The 18,850-nt window shown below is 43.3% G+C and overlaps 1 protein-coding gene across 3 annotated transcripts in view; it reads right to left on the bottom strand.

The window, feature by feature from the left end:
- Nucleotides 1-1,604: 1,604 nt before the first annotated feature.
- FGF13 (fibroblast growth factor 13) overlaps nucleotides 1,605-18,850 on the bottom strand; it is a 476,517-nt gene continuing 459,271 nt past the window's right edge. For all 3 annotated transcript variants that reach the window (XM_078065334.1, XM_078065336.1, XM_078065335.1), the window contains 2 exons: nucleotides 4,295-4,493; nucleotides 1,605-3,024 (listed from right to left, as the gene is read on the bottom strand). In XM_078065334.1, coding sequence (XP_077921460.1) covers nucleotides 2,888-3,024; nucleotides 4,295-4,493 — 336 coding nt within the window. In that variant the 3' untranslated portion in view covers nucleotides 1,605-2,887. The remainder of the gene's footprint in view (nucleotides 3,025-4,294; nucleotides 4,494-18,850) is intronic.

Raw genomic sequence — 18,850 nt, 5'->3', positions numbered from 1 at the left:
GCTGGGCGTCAGACTCGGCGGATTCCCAGGCCTAGCGGAAAACCGTGGCAGTGGACTAACAGCACATGTGATCTAGGTGCCCGTGACAGGCTCAGGGGTCCCCACTCTGCCGCAGTGTCCGTGTGCGCTCTGTGACGCTGTGGTTGTGGGGCCAGATACATTTCTTTATCCCAGTATTTCTCAAAGTCAAGCCGGCTTCCTTAACACGGGGCTTCTTAGAAACCAGGGTGCTAACACACATTTTGAATCCCAAAGAAGGGAAGAGAGTATGTGAGTGGTTCTCGAGGAGCGGTTCCCCAGGGCCGGCAGCCTCAGCACCACCCGGGAATTTGTTAGCGATCCAAAGTCTTGAGCCCGCCCCAGACCTACTCAATCGGAGACTCTGGAGGCGAGGTTTGGCAATCTAAGTCTCACAGGCCCTCTAGGCGTTTCTGGTGTGTATTAAGGTCGGAGAGCCGGGTCTTTGCAGTGTTTTCCAAAACTGTTCTTTCATCAAGCATGTAGCAGGGCTAATATTTTCTACCATCGAAGTGTGTGTGTGTGTGTGTGTGTGTGTGTGTGTGTGAAGATGTGTGAAAGTCTCATCACTTGTAGGGAGGTTGTTTTGATGGCTACTGAATTATTAATGTATTTAAGCACCACTTCCTGTTAAAAACAACTTGAAATGGCTCAAAGAGAACGCTGGGAATAACAGATCCTTCCTGGGTATTGTGACCACTTTTTATTTACGCCAGGCTTCCCTGAGACACTGATGTTCTGATTTGTTTATCGCCAGCAGACCTGCGCTATTTCTGAACGATGAGAAAGCAAAAAGCAGCAACCAAAATAGTCAATAACCAAACCTTAAAGTCCTTGGAACAAGGAGGAGACAATGTATTACTTTTCTCTACCGACTGAAAATTCATAGGACTTAATAAGGGGCGGGGGTTGAGTGATTCGGCTCATGGTGCGCAGTACAAAGGCTCCTGAGTCCGAGCGAGGCAGGCAGCCTCACTTCCTGCACGGACACTTCAGAGCTCAGGCAGGAGGAGGCAGGATTGGGGGGGGGGGGGCTTAAGATGCAATGCAAGATGACGGGCCCAAACATCTCAGGAACCGGCAGCCTCCCCTCTGTGCAAAAGCAGGCTGCCCGGGGCCCCAGTAACTTTGACGGATGCCCTGGAAAGCACCAGTCAATTGTGTTTTTACCTGTTCTTCCACTCTTTCCTTCATAGATTGACCATTGACATTGAAAACGCTGACACTTTCCTTCGGCCTTTGGAGGTGGAAAGGCCCTTAGATATTTAGTCCTGCGCCTTCTCTCCTCTGGGAGAAATGAGCACCCGAGAGGGGACCTGACAGTGTGAATGGCAGACAGGATACTAGAACATGGGTCTCATTTGTACAATTCCATCACTGAATGGGAATGAGAAGTCTCTGTTCCAATCTGAGGTCCGAGTCCAATAACTAGTACAACAGACACACTTTACAGGAGTATTCATGTGAATACGAATCTCTGGACTGTAGACTGAGGGCAGTGAACCTTACATACATAAGTCAATGTTTAGGTCCAGTTTCTATGACAGTTAAGGGCACGTGACAAACAATAAATAGGCGTTGAAGGATTTTTCTTTGAATGAATATAAAGAGTTTATTCGGTGCGTATTTGGGTATACAACAACAAATATTAAACAACTTTTTTTTAAACTTTTTTTGTGCACAGGACAGAAGACTGCCTGTACATGCTATGTCCACTTTTGGAACACAGATTTTAACAATTATTAATGCACAAAATCTTACATATCATGCAACTCTATGCCAAGATTCCAACTTTCTTCCATGCAACAGATATGAAGATCTAAATGGAAACCTAGCTAAGTCTTAAACACTTTTCCAGAAGCAAGTATAAGTATATGTTGTTTAGGGGTAACCAGTCTTAACATTTCCTTGTACACAATATTCACATGCCAAATACAACGACAGGAGGACTCGTACATATACAGATAAGACATTTCTTATTTTAACAACACAAAAGACAACATCACAGCTCCACAGTTCCTGTCTTTATACAAGAAGCCACAACAATAGTTTAACATGGTAACACAAATGGAATTAAGAGAAATCTACACTTGAGGATAATCTTTTTTTTTTAAGTAATCTTTACTGACTGGGGTTGACAATACACCTCAATTTCTATGCACAGAATACAGCACAAGAACTTGACCAGAATATACTACAAATCTAAAAAAAAAAAAAAAAATTGGTAGAATCACAAGAACACTGTTACCTTGAGCCTGAGATGCCAATTCAGATTCAACCCTGAATTTGGTTGATTTGGATTAAGTGACAGAGTCAATAGAACCATTGAATTTCAGAAATCATAAAGTTGCACTATACCAAAGTAAAGAGTACATCTGAATCAAGCGTAGATAGAAAACATTAAGCCAAGAAAACAACACAGGTCACATCATTTTGTTTGCCCCTACAAGACATTTAAGCAGTTAATTTTGTTTTGTTTGTTTTGATTTTTGTTTTGTTTTGTTTTTGAAGAGCAATTGTGGTCTTTTAACTTTTCTTGGTTGGAGAGCAAATTTTTATCAGCATTAGTGCTGTGAAATGTTTTTGGCTTGTCATCCCCAAAGCACAGGTGAGATCATGAGAAAATTGGGCAGTCCTTCTCCAGGATTTAGTTCACTGATAACGCTTGGCATTCTTTTGCGCAAGCTCAATCGAAATTATGGGGAGCTAGTATGGATGATAAGAAGGTGTCAGGGCAGAGAGACTAGTGAACCCTGCCTGTCTGGTGAACGTCATTGACAAATGTGAACTTTTGGGGGAAGGACTGCTAGAATTCAACAGCACCTGGAGGTAAGGTTCTGTTACAGAGCCCTTGTTTTGCCCTCACTGGCTACGTTGATTCGTTGTGGCTCATGGACTTGCCTCCGTTCAGCACGCCGGAGACACTTCTGCTCTTGGTTGGGGTCCCGCTTCCAGACCGGGAGAACTCTGTGAGGTCGTGCAGTGACGGCTCCTTGTACATGGCCACTGGAAAGCAGAGAAACACCGGGTCAGGGGCCTTCGCGTGCGCACCCCGCGCTGGCCCTCAGCTTGTCTTCTCGTGACTAGGCTTCCCTGCTCTAGGCCGAACGCGGAAGACGCTGCTTCCAAGGACTCTGCTGAGAACGTACTGGCTTGGCTTGAGCAAACTCCAGTCTTTGGCACGGGGGTGTGCAAAGAATTCTAATGCCTCATTCCCATCACTTATGGTTATATACGTGAGGGCGTTAATGAAAAATGCATTTAATAAAGCTCTTGGAAGCTTAAATATAATCTACAGCATGCTGTGCAAGCCAAATATTAAAATTTTAAAACACTGATTTCTATCATGTTCAAAAGGATACTCTCCAAGAGCCTAAATGTTGAGTGCACGTCTTAAGGCAATACGTGGTACATAGTATTGTTGTTGTGCTGTGAGTAACAATACTAGCTGACACTTACAGAGCACCTACAACGTACTAGACACTATGCTAAGTGCTTCACGTGCATTACCTCATTTGATCCCCCAAAGAATCCTATGACTTGGGTGCTTTATCCATATTTTACAGGTGAGGAACACAGGTCAATAATCCAGCCATGCCCACCCAGTTAGGACAGAGGGGAGTTGGGATTCGAATCCAAGTAGTTTGGCCACAGAACACAGGCCACGCTGAGCAGTGCTATGTGGATCCGATGGGGCAGTGTGTTGCTACTCTCACCTTGATTCTAACCCCAGGCCAGTGACCTCTTGGAGGTCTCGCTCTGCTTTGCCCACGTCCTCCATCCCTTCTCTACCACATCTCAGCTACTTCTAACATCCTTATCTTCTGCACCCCATCTCTCTCCCTTACCCTTTCCACCTTGACTGCAAGACAAACTAGGAATGGAAACTGTTGGGACAGTATCGCTGGGCCGTTAAAGAGGGGCCCAAGGAGCTTCCCCGTAAGTGTTAAGCATGCAGACATTTGAGCATCTGTGTTTCTGTCCAGGAACCACTTTGGCAGGATTTGGGGTTCTTGGCTGTCCTGGGTTAGCAGTCAAGCTGCTCCCACATAAGCAAGGTGTTACTATCTACAGATGTACTATGGGAAAATTAAAATCAGAAGATTGGATGCTATTGTCAATGCTTAATGTTTTAAGTGTTATAAAATGTTACTAAATTTCTGTATAATTGCCTTTAATGGGGAAGAATTACGCTCCACTTAAGAGAAGCATGATGAAGGACTGAGTTAAGTAAGGGTACTCGTCTAATCCACAGTTCCTAGCGTGTCAAGTTTACCTTTGAGTGGTTTGGGCAGAAAGTGAGCTGCAGGCTTGTTCTTCTTCACATGGTTTCCTTTCATGATCTCCCCTTCTTTGTTCAGACCCAGATACCACCCTCGGCCGGACTGCTGTTGGCGGTATATCATCGATGAATACGTCACGTAATAATTTTCAAACACCGATTCTTTGAATTTGCACTCAGGTGTAAAATGTTCCTGGCAAGACAAGTAAATAAACCAAAGCTCAATATTTATAGCTCTGAACTTCATGGAGAACCCTGGTATTGTTCTTCAAGAGTCCAGGACATACTTTGTTCAAGCTTGTATGACCGGTGCTCTATTTTAACAGCATAAACTATTATCATTGGAAACCCAGACTATATATAACATTTCATATGATGCTTTGGAAAAAGCCCTAAGTGCAAGTGCCACTGATCAATGATTACTCTCTTTGTAATAAGATAATGGAAAAATTACAACGAGCCACATAACTAATATATTGGATAAATGCAAGAGCTAAAATCGAAAAGACCAGTATAAAGCTGTCACATGGAGCTTTGTTCCCTTTGGGATTAAATATGAGAAAACAAACATTTTGTCCTTCTTAATTTTCATAGGTTCTCTAGTTACCATACACTATAATTGTCAACTGCCCGAGGCCATTACTGGCTGCCGACGTTTCTAGAAGGATGCTACAAAGAAAGGCTACCTTTTGCTTTTAGGTCAACCAAATTGATTTGTCTTTTAATCATTGGACCTTGACTTAAAAAAGAAAAAAAAAAATTCTCCGCTCGCCTCATCCTTGCCTTACAGTAATGTTTACAAGCCAATCAATAGAGAAGCAAGGAATTTACAGTAATTCTACAAGCAGACATGAGAGAGCAGCCCAGGGGACTCTGAACCCTGGAATGGGATTTCTGCCATGTGCTTGGCCATGTTTTCTTTGGATCTGTCCATACAAATGAAGGGTTCCTGATCCAACGGACTATTTCAGAAAAAAACCAACACAACAAACAAACTGAAAACCTTTCAAGTCTTGTGGATTTGTGTGTATGAAATAAACAGCCATCAAAAGTGGCCATTTGTGAGCCAAATGAAACGAGCAGCAGATTCTAATCTCTACGGAGTCCACGGAGTAGCAGTGGAAGACAAGGAGAAGAATGGCAGCTGAACGACATGTGATGGTGGCACCAAGGAAGCCATCTTAGATATTTGCCAATTTGCTGAGATGTTAATCAGGAAGAACTTCTCATAAAACCCTAAAAAGAAAACCACCTTGTAAAAATATCATATGCTTTGTGGACACCAGCCCTTTCTGAACAATGCCTCCATGGTCCCACCATCCTTCTTTTTCATATTAGATATCTGTCTAAGCAATGCACACTATCTGCACAAGAGAATCTGAAGTGCTCTCAGAATCTGAAGTCACTTCAGCAAAGAGGGACAGATTCCTCATATGAGGCAGCCTTTCTCTGAAAGTTAAGCCACATTTGCTTTTCTTTTGGGAATCCACAAAATCTGTTCCACTCCGTAAGCTCACCAATTCTCCCCATCTGGCCTCCAAGGCATTGATTAGAGTCATCTTTTGGGGTTATTTCAGCCTAGGGGCATACTTGATAAGTCCTCCAAAGATTCACACAAATTCAACCTGTGCAAGAAGAAATGTATTTCCAAGGCAATGATCATATGTAAGAACCGGTGTTCTGTTTATGGGTTGTGAAGACTCCCCTTTGTGGGATTCTCAACAGGGAAATCCAATGTATGCCTACAAATAAATGTGACTAAAAGTCTCCACATTTATTCTAGTGATGAGGACAGTTGCATATAACATTGTTGAAATTCTTGGGAATGAAATCACCATTTGGGGGGCACTGGGGTGGCTCAGTCGGTTAAACGTCTGCCTTCAGCCCAGGTCAGGATCTCAGGGTCCTGGGATCAAGCCCCACATCGGGACCCTGCTCTCAGTGGGGACTCTGCTTCTCCCCCTCCCTCTGCTTGTACTCTCTCTCTCTCTCTCTCAAATAAATAAATAAAATCTTTAAAAAAAGAAATCACCATTTGGGGAAAAAAATATCCTTGGAGGGTGAGTTTTACTTTCATAAAGAGTCAGAAACCGTTCAAAAATAAATATGGTGAACAATATATATGATCAAGGTGAGTGATTCTGTGTAGGTACATAAATACTGTATGACCGACTCCCAAAGGGTGGGATGGGATGACTGCCGAGGCAGGTCCCCAAAAAGGGCTGCAGTTAACGTCCCATGTGATGGCAGCCTTCACTCATTCGTTTATACGCAGTTTCTGACAATCCACTGTATGCTTGGGTGGTCCTAAAAGTTCACAGGTAAATAAGGAGCCTCAGAAAACTCCCCAGGTATTTGCAGGAGTCAGCCATATACCCAAATGATTTGGACACGAGGTGTGCTGCCATTAAGTACGGAACGGGAGACATAAAGGTGTTTTATGAGAACAGAGAAAGCCCAGTTTTGCTCTGACTGGGGGACTGTGGAGGGGTGGGCTTTACAGAGAGGGTGTTATTTTAGGTGAGCTTTGAAGGGTGGGTAGGAATTCAAACCAGAAAGAGGGGAAGGATACTATCTGAAGCACAGAGCCACAGTCCTTTGATGCGTCCCCTATGTCTCAGTAATTATCACCCACCATCCTATCCTGGTAGCTGCTCACGCTTCAAACTTCAGGGGACCTTGAAGTCCATCATCCACAAATCCCTCCAGCCCGTGATCTTTACCTTCCATTTCCACTGCTACTGTTCTAGCTTGCGCCCTCTGCCCTCTCTGCTGGCTTGCTGGCATAACCTCCCCTCTGGTCTCTCCCCTTCTGCTAGCACGTTTCCCTGCTAAAGCAACATTCCCTTCCTTAGGAACTTTTGACGGTTTTGCCTGGCTTTACGGGAAAAACAACTTGATGCGGCATCTACGATTCTCCACGATTCAGTCACCACCCTGACTTCAGCCTCACCCTCTGCCACAGGGTAGTGTGCGCCTCTGTGCCTTTCCAGAGGCCACTCGTTTCCTTTGCTTAGAATGTCATTCTTCTGTCTCCCTACCTCCTGGCTTTCCTCTCGTCCCTCACAGCCGAGCTCGGATAGAGGATCTCCCTCAGTCGGAACCGATTCTACGCGTATTTGTGCTCCCTTAAGCCCTACCTACATCTCTAGCTGCCCCCGTGACTCAGGCACATGCATGACGGCTCCAGACGGCAGGGAACTTGTCTTATTTTCTGAACCCACCTTCTCCTCTCACAAATGACTGGTCATATTGCCTAGCAAGCAGTCGACCACTCAACTCCCGTTTACAGGATTTGGATTTCGGAGATTCAGATTTCAGTCTGAGAAATTCCAGGATTCAGAAGTCCCAACCAGTGAAAAGTCTGCAGGGAACTTCCTTAATACCATATGGAATCGGCTGTCTGCAGAAGGAGGCTGTCATCGCACGGACAGATCCTGCAGGAGCGATTTGGTATCTGTTAAGAATAACAGATACTACACAGATCCTGGCACCTACAACATTAGGAGGAAAAACTTGGCGATTGTTACAACTATTGAAAAATGGCAAGGAAGGACTCAATGAACTGAATGCTCTGTCACATCCTGGCAATTTCTTAGTCATCACCACTAAATTTGGACTCAGAAACTCAGCAGAGAGGCAAATGAGGCCAAAAAAAGAATGTTGAAGCAACCAGAGGAGTGTTCTCTTCTCTGTGTGTGACACTGTCATTTTATCCAGTGTTGGAATGAGTAGGCAGAAGAGGCTTCATTTTTATCCAGTGTGGAAAAACGTGAACATCCCACCCAACACAGGAAGGACTAGCAAAGGGGTACTGGGTTCACCCTATCGGGGAAGCCCTGTCTGGAGGATGCCAGGTAGACACATGGCAAGGAATCAGCAGCCTCCTTTGACTGATGTGAAGATGATCATTAGCGCTCTTGAAAAAGGTACCATCGTGGCCTTGACACCCAGCAGACGTTAAACAGAGGCAGCATTGCTCTTCTGCATTTCATATACAGTAGATAAAAATCTGCTATCACGATAAATGAACGACTGGTTTCAAAAGATGCCAAGCATTCCCTGTGCAGCCGCTAAGAAGTTACTTGGCACAGGTACAAAAGAAAAGGTGCTTTATATCTTGTAACTTTTTATGCATTGATTTCTCCTAAAAGTTGTTTCTCGTGCATATCAGTAATTTTTTTTTCCCAGAGGAATAATGTCTTTTTAGTTCGTGAAATAATCAATCTGTCTTTAAATCTCCTCTGTATCATCATCTCTATTCTCCTTGAAGTTCAAGGTTAGTTATTTTCTCAGTGGATATTGAACCCTTTTATCTAAGGAATCCATACCAGTTAGTTATCATGATTATATCTTGGGTAAGGAAGGAGAATCTATGCAGAATGAGCAGATCCAGGAGCAAAATCTAACATTTATTTCTTACCAATTTACTCACTATTAAGGGCGAAATAGTTTTTTTTGGAGGTGGAAATATCACCGGCGACAGGAAAACATCTGAAACCCTCCACACGACGTTCACAGAACATACTGGAGAGTACTTACGGCCACAAATGATCATGGTCAGCCACCCTAACAGGGCTTATGGCCTCTACACAGACTTTGAGGGATTCACACCATCAGTAATGTTGGTTCGATGCAAATAACGCCCAGACCCAATGGTGGGCCACAAAGCATCTTTGCCCCAGGGTCAGAAGGAGCAACAAGGGCCCTGGGCTGCCCCTGGCATCGAGAGCAGTGTCACTCAGTGGGGGCTGTGTACCTGCACCCTGGGTCGCCAGAACCAAAAAGGTGAGAGTAAAGCATATCTGTCCATCATCAATGTCATCTCAGTGCCCTAAACGCGTCTGCAAAACCAAGATACGCTCGCCATGACGAAACGCCTTTCTGATTAAAGTCACGTGGCAAACATGGGCCTCTGTAGCAGATTGTTCATACATTTTCCCCCTTGCATTTGTATTTTCAGCTCTGGTACCACTGGTCGGGTGGCCGTGCTTCATTGGAGTCTGTTCGTCAGCGGGATGGGAAGCTTTTGAGGATTGCCATGTACACTGTAAATGTTTCCTTTTAACACATTTCTCTTGAGAGAAGTATTTTTTAAGTGGGCTGCACTGATTCCCTTGGATCTCATGAGAGTAACAGTCTACTTGAGGTCGTCCATACGTCAGATGGCAACACTAAGCCCTTGGACCTGAACAAAGCTGGTGACATCCAGTGTAGCCTTTCACATATGTACACGCTAAGTGAACACATCCTGCTCCAGAGGAGTATTTCTCAATACGTTCTGTCTTATTCACACATAACACTTTGTAAATCAGGCACCGGAGAACATGGAAACAAACACAGTTTATAGATACATGAGTGGGCTTTTAAAGAAACTTAAAAAAATGAATGTAGTAAAACACGACTTCTTCCTTTCAACGGGTTCTATAAACATATTGTAACTACTCATTTCTCCCTTTAATCCTCTCATTTGGTCCTGTCTTCCGGCCACATTTTCAGTAGCCTGACAATCCGATTACTTTAACAATTACTGCCAAAAGCAAGGGTCACTCTTCTAATTCTGAGCCATGTTCAGATGACAATTTTCTAGATCTAAAGTTAGCAGGTTACTTAAGCACGTCTGACTCGTGTGCGTCAATTATTCCCCAGTCTAATGAAAATAATATGCAAATTAAAATTAGATTTTCGACTCTGTTAAACAAAATTTAAGATTTTTTATTTATTTATTTGACAGAGAGAGACACAGTGAGAGAGGGAACACAAGTAGGGGGAGTGGGAGAGGGAGAAGCAGGCTTCGTGCTGAGCAGGGAGCCCGATGCGGGGCTCGATCCCAGGAGCCTGGGATCATGACCTGAGCCGAAGGCAGACGCTTAACGACTGAGCCACCCAGGCGCCCCCTGTTAAAAAAAATTTAAAAAAATAGATTCTTAAAACAGAAATCAGACCCATGGGGGTGACACTGTAACTACCTATATTCTCTATATAGGTCTCCCCTCGATCAGTGATTTCAAAACCCAGGATTAATTATTATATTCAGGACTTTGATGTTCTCTCCCAGGGTATATTTGATGTGAATGAACTTCATTATTATTAAGATCAAAGAATGGGAAGGGAGAGGTTGGGGGAGAAGGAATCGATATTATTAATTCATGATAAAGAGACAATGGTTTGTCCATTCAAATATCCTCTGGACTGTGAGATACTTGAGGGCAGCTCCTAGCATGAGGCCTGGCTTATAGTCCATGAAGAAAACACATAGGTTGAAATAAATAAATGAAAGACCGGAATAACATATGAAGGGAGCTTGGTAGCTCCCGTGTATGGATCCGGAAAAGGGCAAAGTGTGGCATGCTCTGCACAGAGGGCTGGTTGAGAATAGACACTGACGAGTGAGAACCTGCCTGTGAGGCCAGAGAGAGCAGGTGCAAAAGGGAGGACGGGGGCCTACAGACACATTCAACTTGAAAAACTGGAGAGGGAGGAAAGGAAGAGAGAGGAGAGGGGTGGGAGGGAAGAAAGGAGAGAGGGAGGGAGGGAGGGAGGGAGAGAGGGAAAGACAAGAGGGAATAATAAAGACAAAACAGCGCTTAAGCAGCAAGAATAAAGAGATTTCCTGTTAATAACCAAGATAGGGGCCTTAAACTTCTCCTCTTGCTCTCTGGGTCTGCAAATAGCCAAACATTTCAATTGAATTCTATTACCTGGAGTTTTGTTAAAATTGGGGGGGGCCCCCTACCGGTCCTGCTGACCTGACTGGATTGCTGTACGAGGATCCAGTGAGATGAGGTGTGTGAAAGACGTTCCATAAACATGAAATGTGGGATGACTTCTCAAAATACATGGCCAGAAAACCAGGGCAAAATAAATACATTCTCATTTCTTTCCAAGGTACTTCTTCGCTCCAGAATCCGTTTATAAAGGGTCTGCTTATTCGTGTTTTATTAACATGGGAGAATATAAATTCGGCCCCCAAATTAGGACTGCACATGAATTACACTTTGTGTTTGGTGCTCTCCTCCAAGCCTGCTCCCCAGAAAACTGTTTCGCCTCCTTTCATTTTTCATTTCTGTCCACAGCTCTAACGAAATGAAGTGCTTACAAATGGGCTTCATGAAATACCATGCAACAAAAACGACTTCAAAGTACACATGTTATTTAGCGACCATTGTAAAGAAATGCAAATTATAATTAAGAAAATGGATATGGGATGATTTTTCCTCATATGGCTACAATGAAATTTCTTGGTAGCACTTTCATATTCTAAGATATTTCATAGATACTTTGATTTATCTTATGTTGACCCCACAAAATATGCCAGCACAGTATTGCATTTTCTCAATTCTTCACAAACCAAAATGACAAAAAAAAAAAAAATACTAAGGAGCTTGTCAATCAATTTGCCTGTTTAAAACAGAATCAGGACATAGATCTGACCATATTTTAGGCCTGGAGTTCATTTAGTCCTTTGTATTGGCCTGTTCTGGATTTTCATATATTTTTGTAAATCAGTCTCATGCCAGGGATTACCGAGACTGCCAAATTTTACAAAGTGATTTGTTTTATTTATTTTTACTTTTTTATTTTTAAAGATTTTATTTATTTATTGGAGAGAGATAGAGATAGAGAGATTGAGAGAATGAGTGGGAGGAGAGGTACAGGGAGAAGCAGACTCCCTGCAGAGCACGGAGCCCCTCTCCTTACTTGATCCCAGTTCTCTGGGATCACGACCTGAGCCGAAGGCAGACGCTTAACTGGCTGAGCCACCCAGGTGCCCCGATTTGTTTTATTTTTATAACACTGAAATAAGCTTGAAAAAAAGCAGGAGACAAAACAAAAACAATGCATCCCTTACAGAGCCTAAGAGGGGTTGTTTTTGTCATCATACAAAAATTATGTGATCCAAAGGCCTCATTCAGCTCCAAACCTGATCAGCAAATAGGTTTTGAAATGGAAGTAACTTGCTACGATTTGTAAGGAAGATGGATGGGCCACATGTCTCCAAGGCTGTGTAACCGGTTCAAGACAGTGTTAGTGTGACCAACCCCTTGCAGAAGAATACAGATTGTTTAGGCAATGCAATTAGGTAGCAGAAGACATCCTTCATTTTCTGCAAGACACATTACAGAGAGACTGTGTGACCAGCACATTAATTTTCAAATCTTACTAGATTTAATCTTACTGTTTAACAAAAGTCTGTGGCAAAGTATTTTTTTTCCCAAGGGAAGAACACTTCTCTTAGCTGAATAACTCCCTAAAACTTTTTTTTTTTTTTTTTTTGTCTATGATGTGCATTAACTCTGGATGTTGGTTTTTCCTATAGAATGGCTGACCTATGTGTTTTGACAGGGAAATCAGATATCAGATACGATTTCTAAAAATAAACTTCCCTGTCTTCTGGCTGCTTACCAGAATTAATTTGTGCCCATTGGGCAAATATTCTCTGTTACTATGGTGCTTTCTCATTTGTGGCGGTACTCTTCTGTGTAATAGCTTCAGAGTGGGATCTAAATCCATCTCCAAGAGAAGGACCTGGGAAGTATCTGTAGTCAGCAAGAGAATAAGCTTAGTAGGTTGTAACTTTTTAGGTGGCTGTTGCAAGGTCCTGACTGAAAATTCAAAGCCTGGGGACTCTGAAAACTTTTCCCAGAGATCCGATGAACTGTCATGGCAAAGGAGAAAGGCTCTTTCCTCGTAGATCAAATAAAAAACTCTGGCAAGGTAGGTGGCCTATTAAAAATGAAATCATACCAAGATGGGTGCCCAGGATGTTCTAGCACTTCAGGCAATTTTGAGGATCGTCATTTTGATTTGTGTTGGAGAGTGGTTGTGTTAAATTTGATAGGGTCTGTCTGTGTCGAAGAGAGTCACTTACAATAACCAGGACTCTGCTTCTTCAAAGACTTTCAGAGAAGACTTCTTATCTTTTCTCTCGCACAGGTAGGAAAGCGAGGCTGGACAACCCCGACCACAAGTCACTACTGCGTGCTTTCCACCGCGCACCAGAAAACCTTGCATTTCTAACTCTCATCTGCCCCTGGAAAGGAGCTAACCGGACGATGCTATGGACAGTCACTTACCACAAGTCTGAATGGGGGAAAGTCAGCTCATTCATTCAAGACACAAATGGAAGAATTCATTCTGAACCACTACTTTCCAAGAACCTCCTGTGTGCCAAACACCATGGGAGGCCCCCGTGTGTATATAATGATCTGTGTGTATCTAATTGATCTTGATGGCAGCTCTCTGGGATAACTACATCCCTCTGGCCTGAGAGGAGTCCCCCACCTCACAAGCGATAAAACCACAGGAAAGAAGCCCTTAGCAAGTCCTTTCTTTATAAACTTGGTTGCAAGTGTGCCCTTTCACGCAAAGAGTCACCTTGCAGACAGACAAGAGCTGTGAGGTCAATTCTCCTCTAAAGGACAGTTCCAATTATCTGCTGAAGGTCCAGCCCTTCCTCCTTTTCTCGTGCCCTGCCTCTCTGAACCCTGAAGAGCTCTGTTCAAACCTGCCTCTTCCACTTGCCAGATTTCCGGCTTTGGGCAATCTACCTGTGCTCTGCGCCTGCACCTGCCAGAGGAGCCCAGCATCCTGTGTTGGATCCTCTGGATTTTGACGATCCTCAAAATTGCCTGAAGTGCTAGAACATCCTCGGCACCCATCTTGGTATGATTTCATTTTTAATGAAAGGGTGTGGGAGGCAGTGAGCACACGTGTATGTGCTCACTGGCTATGGGATCCCTTCCCTCGCCTTCATCTGCAGTCCATGTGATACATAAGAAGATGCGGCACCCTTGCCACCCCAACTTGAAATTGGTACGAACACTAGCGGTTGGGGGTGCCTGGCTGGCTCAGTCAGTTGGGCGTCCGACATTTGATTTCAGCTCGGGTCGTGATCTCAGGGTTGTCGGATCGAGCCCTGTGTTGGGCTCTGTGCTTCGAGCGGAGTCTGCTGGAGATTCTTTCTCTCTCCCTCTGCCCCTCCCCCTGCTCGTGCATGCTCTCTCTAAAATAAATAAATAAAATCTTAAAAAAGAAGAAAGAAAACTAGCAGTTGTCAATGAAAACAAATGAGCAGAGAAGCACCTTCTCACTTCTGGGAGGGCTTCCTGTTACACATTAAGCGTACGAATGAGAATTCCATTCAGTAGTGATTCCTTTTCAAGGCTAACAATACATGAGCTTTGAATTTGGGGCTTAAAATATCCTAAGATTCTAAAATTTGCATTACTATGTGTATCAGTGGGACCCACATGATATTAAAGAGATTTGTGAAATAATCCAGTATTAATGGGCCCAATGACATTTGCATGTCTCATTTTAATTACTATGCCACAGAAAGTACAACATTATTATCTCCCTTCTTTTGTTCTAAACTACCGTTTTGCTGGTTCTACTTTCATAATGTAGGTTACTAATAACAATAATGAAAAATCTAATATTACCTTATGTTTAAGCAGTGTCTACTTTTAAAGTTTTCTGTAACTGCCTAAACAGTTATGGCATTCAAGTGACAGGTAAGGGACAATTGAATAATGATGATGATAACAAAGGTAATGATTATAATGGATTTTGGGAGACTTTTTTCTTCTCTTTAAAGAACTCTTTTTACTGTTGAGGAAATGGAACCAGAGATGCTAATACACTGGAACCTGGTTTCACACGTTCTTCTAGAGGGTAACTCGAGCAGGGAAGCAGCTCCTTCTAGAGGAAGCTGGAATCTGTTTCAGGTAGCTGGTGTTGACATGTGAGAGGTCCTTACTTTAAGGCAACCTGAGCTCTCAGGACGCTTCCAGGGCTGCAAAAACCCTTAGGACCCTGCAGTCCTAACTGGCCCTTGGAAGGAAGAGCTTTACCACAGAGCTCAGGCTAAGCCAGTCAGCCTGTCTCAGCCCACTCTTTTCTCCAGCTCGCCAGATAGTTTTCCACTGATGTGTCGATTTAACATTCTCCCAGATTATGCCATGAAAAGTTCATTCTTCTACTGTAAAATGTTCATGACTGAATTTCAGCACATTTGGGGTTTTTTCTTCTTTCCAGTGACCTCTCTACCCTAGGAGGTTTTAGGGGATGACCCCAGAACACGTTTACTGAAACTAGGCTTTCGCCTCTTTAGGTGCAGATGTGGGTAATGGGAAGGAGACACAGAGATCAGTCGCCTCAGGTGTGTGTGTGTATGTGTGTGTGCGCATGCGTGTCTGTGTGTGCCTGTGTGTCTGTGTTGGAGAGAGAGAGAGAGAAAGCACACCTGCTGGTAAGAGATGGGATAGGGGACAAACAGAGAAAGACAATAAAGAGTGAAAGTCAGTGTGATGATTTGTTTTTCCTAATTCTATAATCCTGTGACCTTTGAGAAATGCCTGCCATCCCTGCACTCCCCACCAAGGTTGAATGGGGAAGGTGGGAAAGTGAATTGTCTTTCCTCTGTGGAAAAAAAATCTGTTTCCTGTCCAAACTCCCAGTTGTGCTCAGAGCTCAGGGTAAAATCTGAAAGGCCACCCAGGGCCAGTTACATTCTCCTGTGAAGTGAGCATCTACAGAGGAGCCAGACAGAAGAGTAAACCTATTTCTTCCTGGGGATTTTCCTATGTGTAATACACATCCAACTCTGAAAAAGACAATGACAACAAAGAGATCCAGGTCTCTTGAGAAACTGAGGATTATTGCAGAGAAGTCCTGTGCAAGTTCATTAAAATAAGACACTTTGAATGAATGCTGCTATCATAAAGTGGATTATATTTTCATAAGAGCAATGTAATGCTCAGATGTGTAGCTATGTCGCAGTAAACATGACAACGGTCCCCTACTTGTGACCAAAGTGCCGTCACCAGTGATGCCATGCATTCTCACCATCATTTCAAGAATGTGATGCTTGTGTAGAAACCACCGCAGTGAAGTCTGAATTCTAAAAATGTGCTTTTCAGGAGTGTTTACACCAAGTATCTAGCTGTGATTCATAAATAAGCTTCCAGTAGCTTAGCATAAATTCAGTTTGGTTTGTTCTGTCTATCCCGAGATACTGTAACATTTTTATATTAATTTTTTAAAAGGGTTTTTTGATGACATTAAATTCTGAAATAGGCAAATCACGCCTCTTTATCAAAATATGTAATTTAAATTTTCAAATGTTTGTTACCTAAGTATTACCGTAGTTGAAACCACAATGCAAGAATATAATCTAAACTACGAGAATCTGTAAAAATGATTAATACTTCATAAGCTTTGCACAACCATGACCTATTTGGAATAATTTTTGGCTTTCATTTTCTACAGTGTAGACTGTTAAAGCATTTGCATGAGAACGCAAAATGCATAAATTATCCCTGCAGGGAACACTTAAAATTTAAGGTAATTATATAGCACAGAAGTGGTTTCAAAAAACTCAAACAAAATAACAAATAATTTTACAGTCACCCTTAAAATGATTATTATTCTGTGCTTCCAGTGATCTTGATCACGAAAATCCCTCTCTTTACAATTACATTCACATTATCAATTCTTACTTTGTTCTTTTACCATCAAGCTCTTACAGCTGGCCCTGAAAATTTGCATGCTGTAAAAGCTGAACTAGACAGCTAGTAGAGATGAATTCTCCAGTTATATTCATGCTGTGAACAGAACCATAACACTCCCTTAATATATCTTATCATTGCACTTTTATACTAAACATGCATCCAAATCAAGTCCTATTTTTTACATTCCTCCTGTTCAAAATCTTTTAATGGCTCCCTGCTGCCTACAGGATAAACTCCAAACTCCCTGGCCTGGTGTTCAAGGTCTTCCACAATCTCGCACACGTTCCCCTACAACTCTAGCAATAACATTCCTCCACTTAAGCCAGACTGGAGAAATAAGGCCAGGACCGAAAGTAGCAGAGATCTGTCTTATGAATGGGGAAGTGTCTCCTCCAAACCAATGGCTGTGCTTCGGAGGCTGGGATGGTCACCGTGATGAGAGGGAACTGCTGGGTCACAGGGAATATGTAACTGATCCCCCCCTCCCCTCCCCAAGTTTCTTCCTTATGAGTTTTCATTCAAAAAAAAAAATGAGGTGCACTTCTCGAGGCTCCAAGCTGCCTCATGTCATGGTTCTGCGCATCATGCATGCAATTCTTTGGGGGCCACTTGCTAATAATCGGCACCTCTTTTTTTCACAGCACGCAGAGGAGAAAGAGCCAAACGTCAGCGTTGTCAGAAACCTCCAGGCTCAGCACCGGCTGGAATGCAAAAGCACTTTATAACTGATTATTTCTGAAGAGTTTTCACAGCATCAAGAAAGGGGGCAATGAAATTACATCTGAACAGAAGAAAGCTCAATTATTTATCTCATGCTAATTTTTACCAGGTGGCTGGTAATGACAAATCTATACAGGCAATAAGCGGTCCATATAACTTAAAAGATAATCGACGGAGCTAAAACTACAAATGTTCACAATGTGTTTGTATTTAGTCTTTTGGCTCATATTGACTCCATAACAAAGGTTCTTCTAAATGCACGTGACTGGTCTATGAGAAACTATCACCAAGGCATCACGTACCCATGAATCACATCAGCAGTGGGATTGCGTCTCTTTTTTTAACCTTTCCGAATAAATTGGGGATGTTGCCACATGACGGTGCCTACTTTATTCCTCAGCATCAGGAGCGTGCAAACGACACTCCTTCCCCAAGAGAAAGAGAAGGATGTGGCCCTTCAGGGAGATCACAGTCCTCAGAATTCAACTCCCTCACTTAGCTTCAGGCACAACAGGTTAAATGCGGACTTCCAACTAAAGTAGTTGACGGAAAGGTGACGGCTGTCAGGGAGACAGGGCAGACCAGATGCAAGCCTTTTCCTTTTCTACCCGAGTTATTTCTCCAGGGAGCAGGCGGTGTGGGTTCGACATCCAATTCTCCCCTCCCCCTCCCTGCCACAGATCCATTTTCTCTGTGCTCTGGAACCCACTGCTGGAGAAAGGAGACACGGACCGGTTCTGTGGTTGACTCTCAAATACCAAAGGTACAGGGGAGGAGAGAAGACCTTCAATCACATGTGCTAGTTCGTAGCAAACAAAGCATTTTTTGGATGAGCCTCGCTATTCTACCCTGTTCTCTCGGTAAAGCAGGTCAAAGTTCCGGCCCCGGAAAGGAGTCGGTTTGTGTACAGAATCAGTGCATGATTTGTCTAGTGAGTCACAGCTTCTCGCAACATCTTTATATAATGGTTATGGTTTTGCCGAATGTGCAGTATCATCTCTGGCTGACTTATGAAGACTGATTATTTTAGAGACCATTTTTGGGGGATGACACTCATTTAAGTCAACAAGGATCTCCTGAGGGCACAGCAGTCGCCTTCCCCAGCCGGCTGTCCACAGAGCACCTCCCGAGCTGCCCCAAGCTGTGCTCTCACAGTCGGAGACAACGGGCCCAAACTGACTTCTGTAGTCTACGGTGGCCCAGCGAGATAGAGACCTACTATGGGTAAATAGCTTCCTATGAGGATAACCTGACTGAGCATTTTTTTCCATTCGAAAGTGATGCGTTTGGTGATTTCCTTGGTCATAGTTAAGTG

This window comes from Halichoerus grypus, chromosome X (genome assembly GCF_964656455.1).
Source record: "Halichoerus grypus chromosome X, mHalGry1.hap1.1, whole genome shotgun sequence".
NCBI classification, from domain to species: Eukaryota; Metazoa; Chordata; class Mammalia; order Carnivora; family Phocidae; genus Halichoerus; species Halichoerus grypus.
This window is presented reverse-complemented; position numbering and strand designations above follow the sequence as displayed.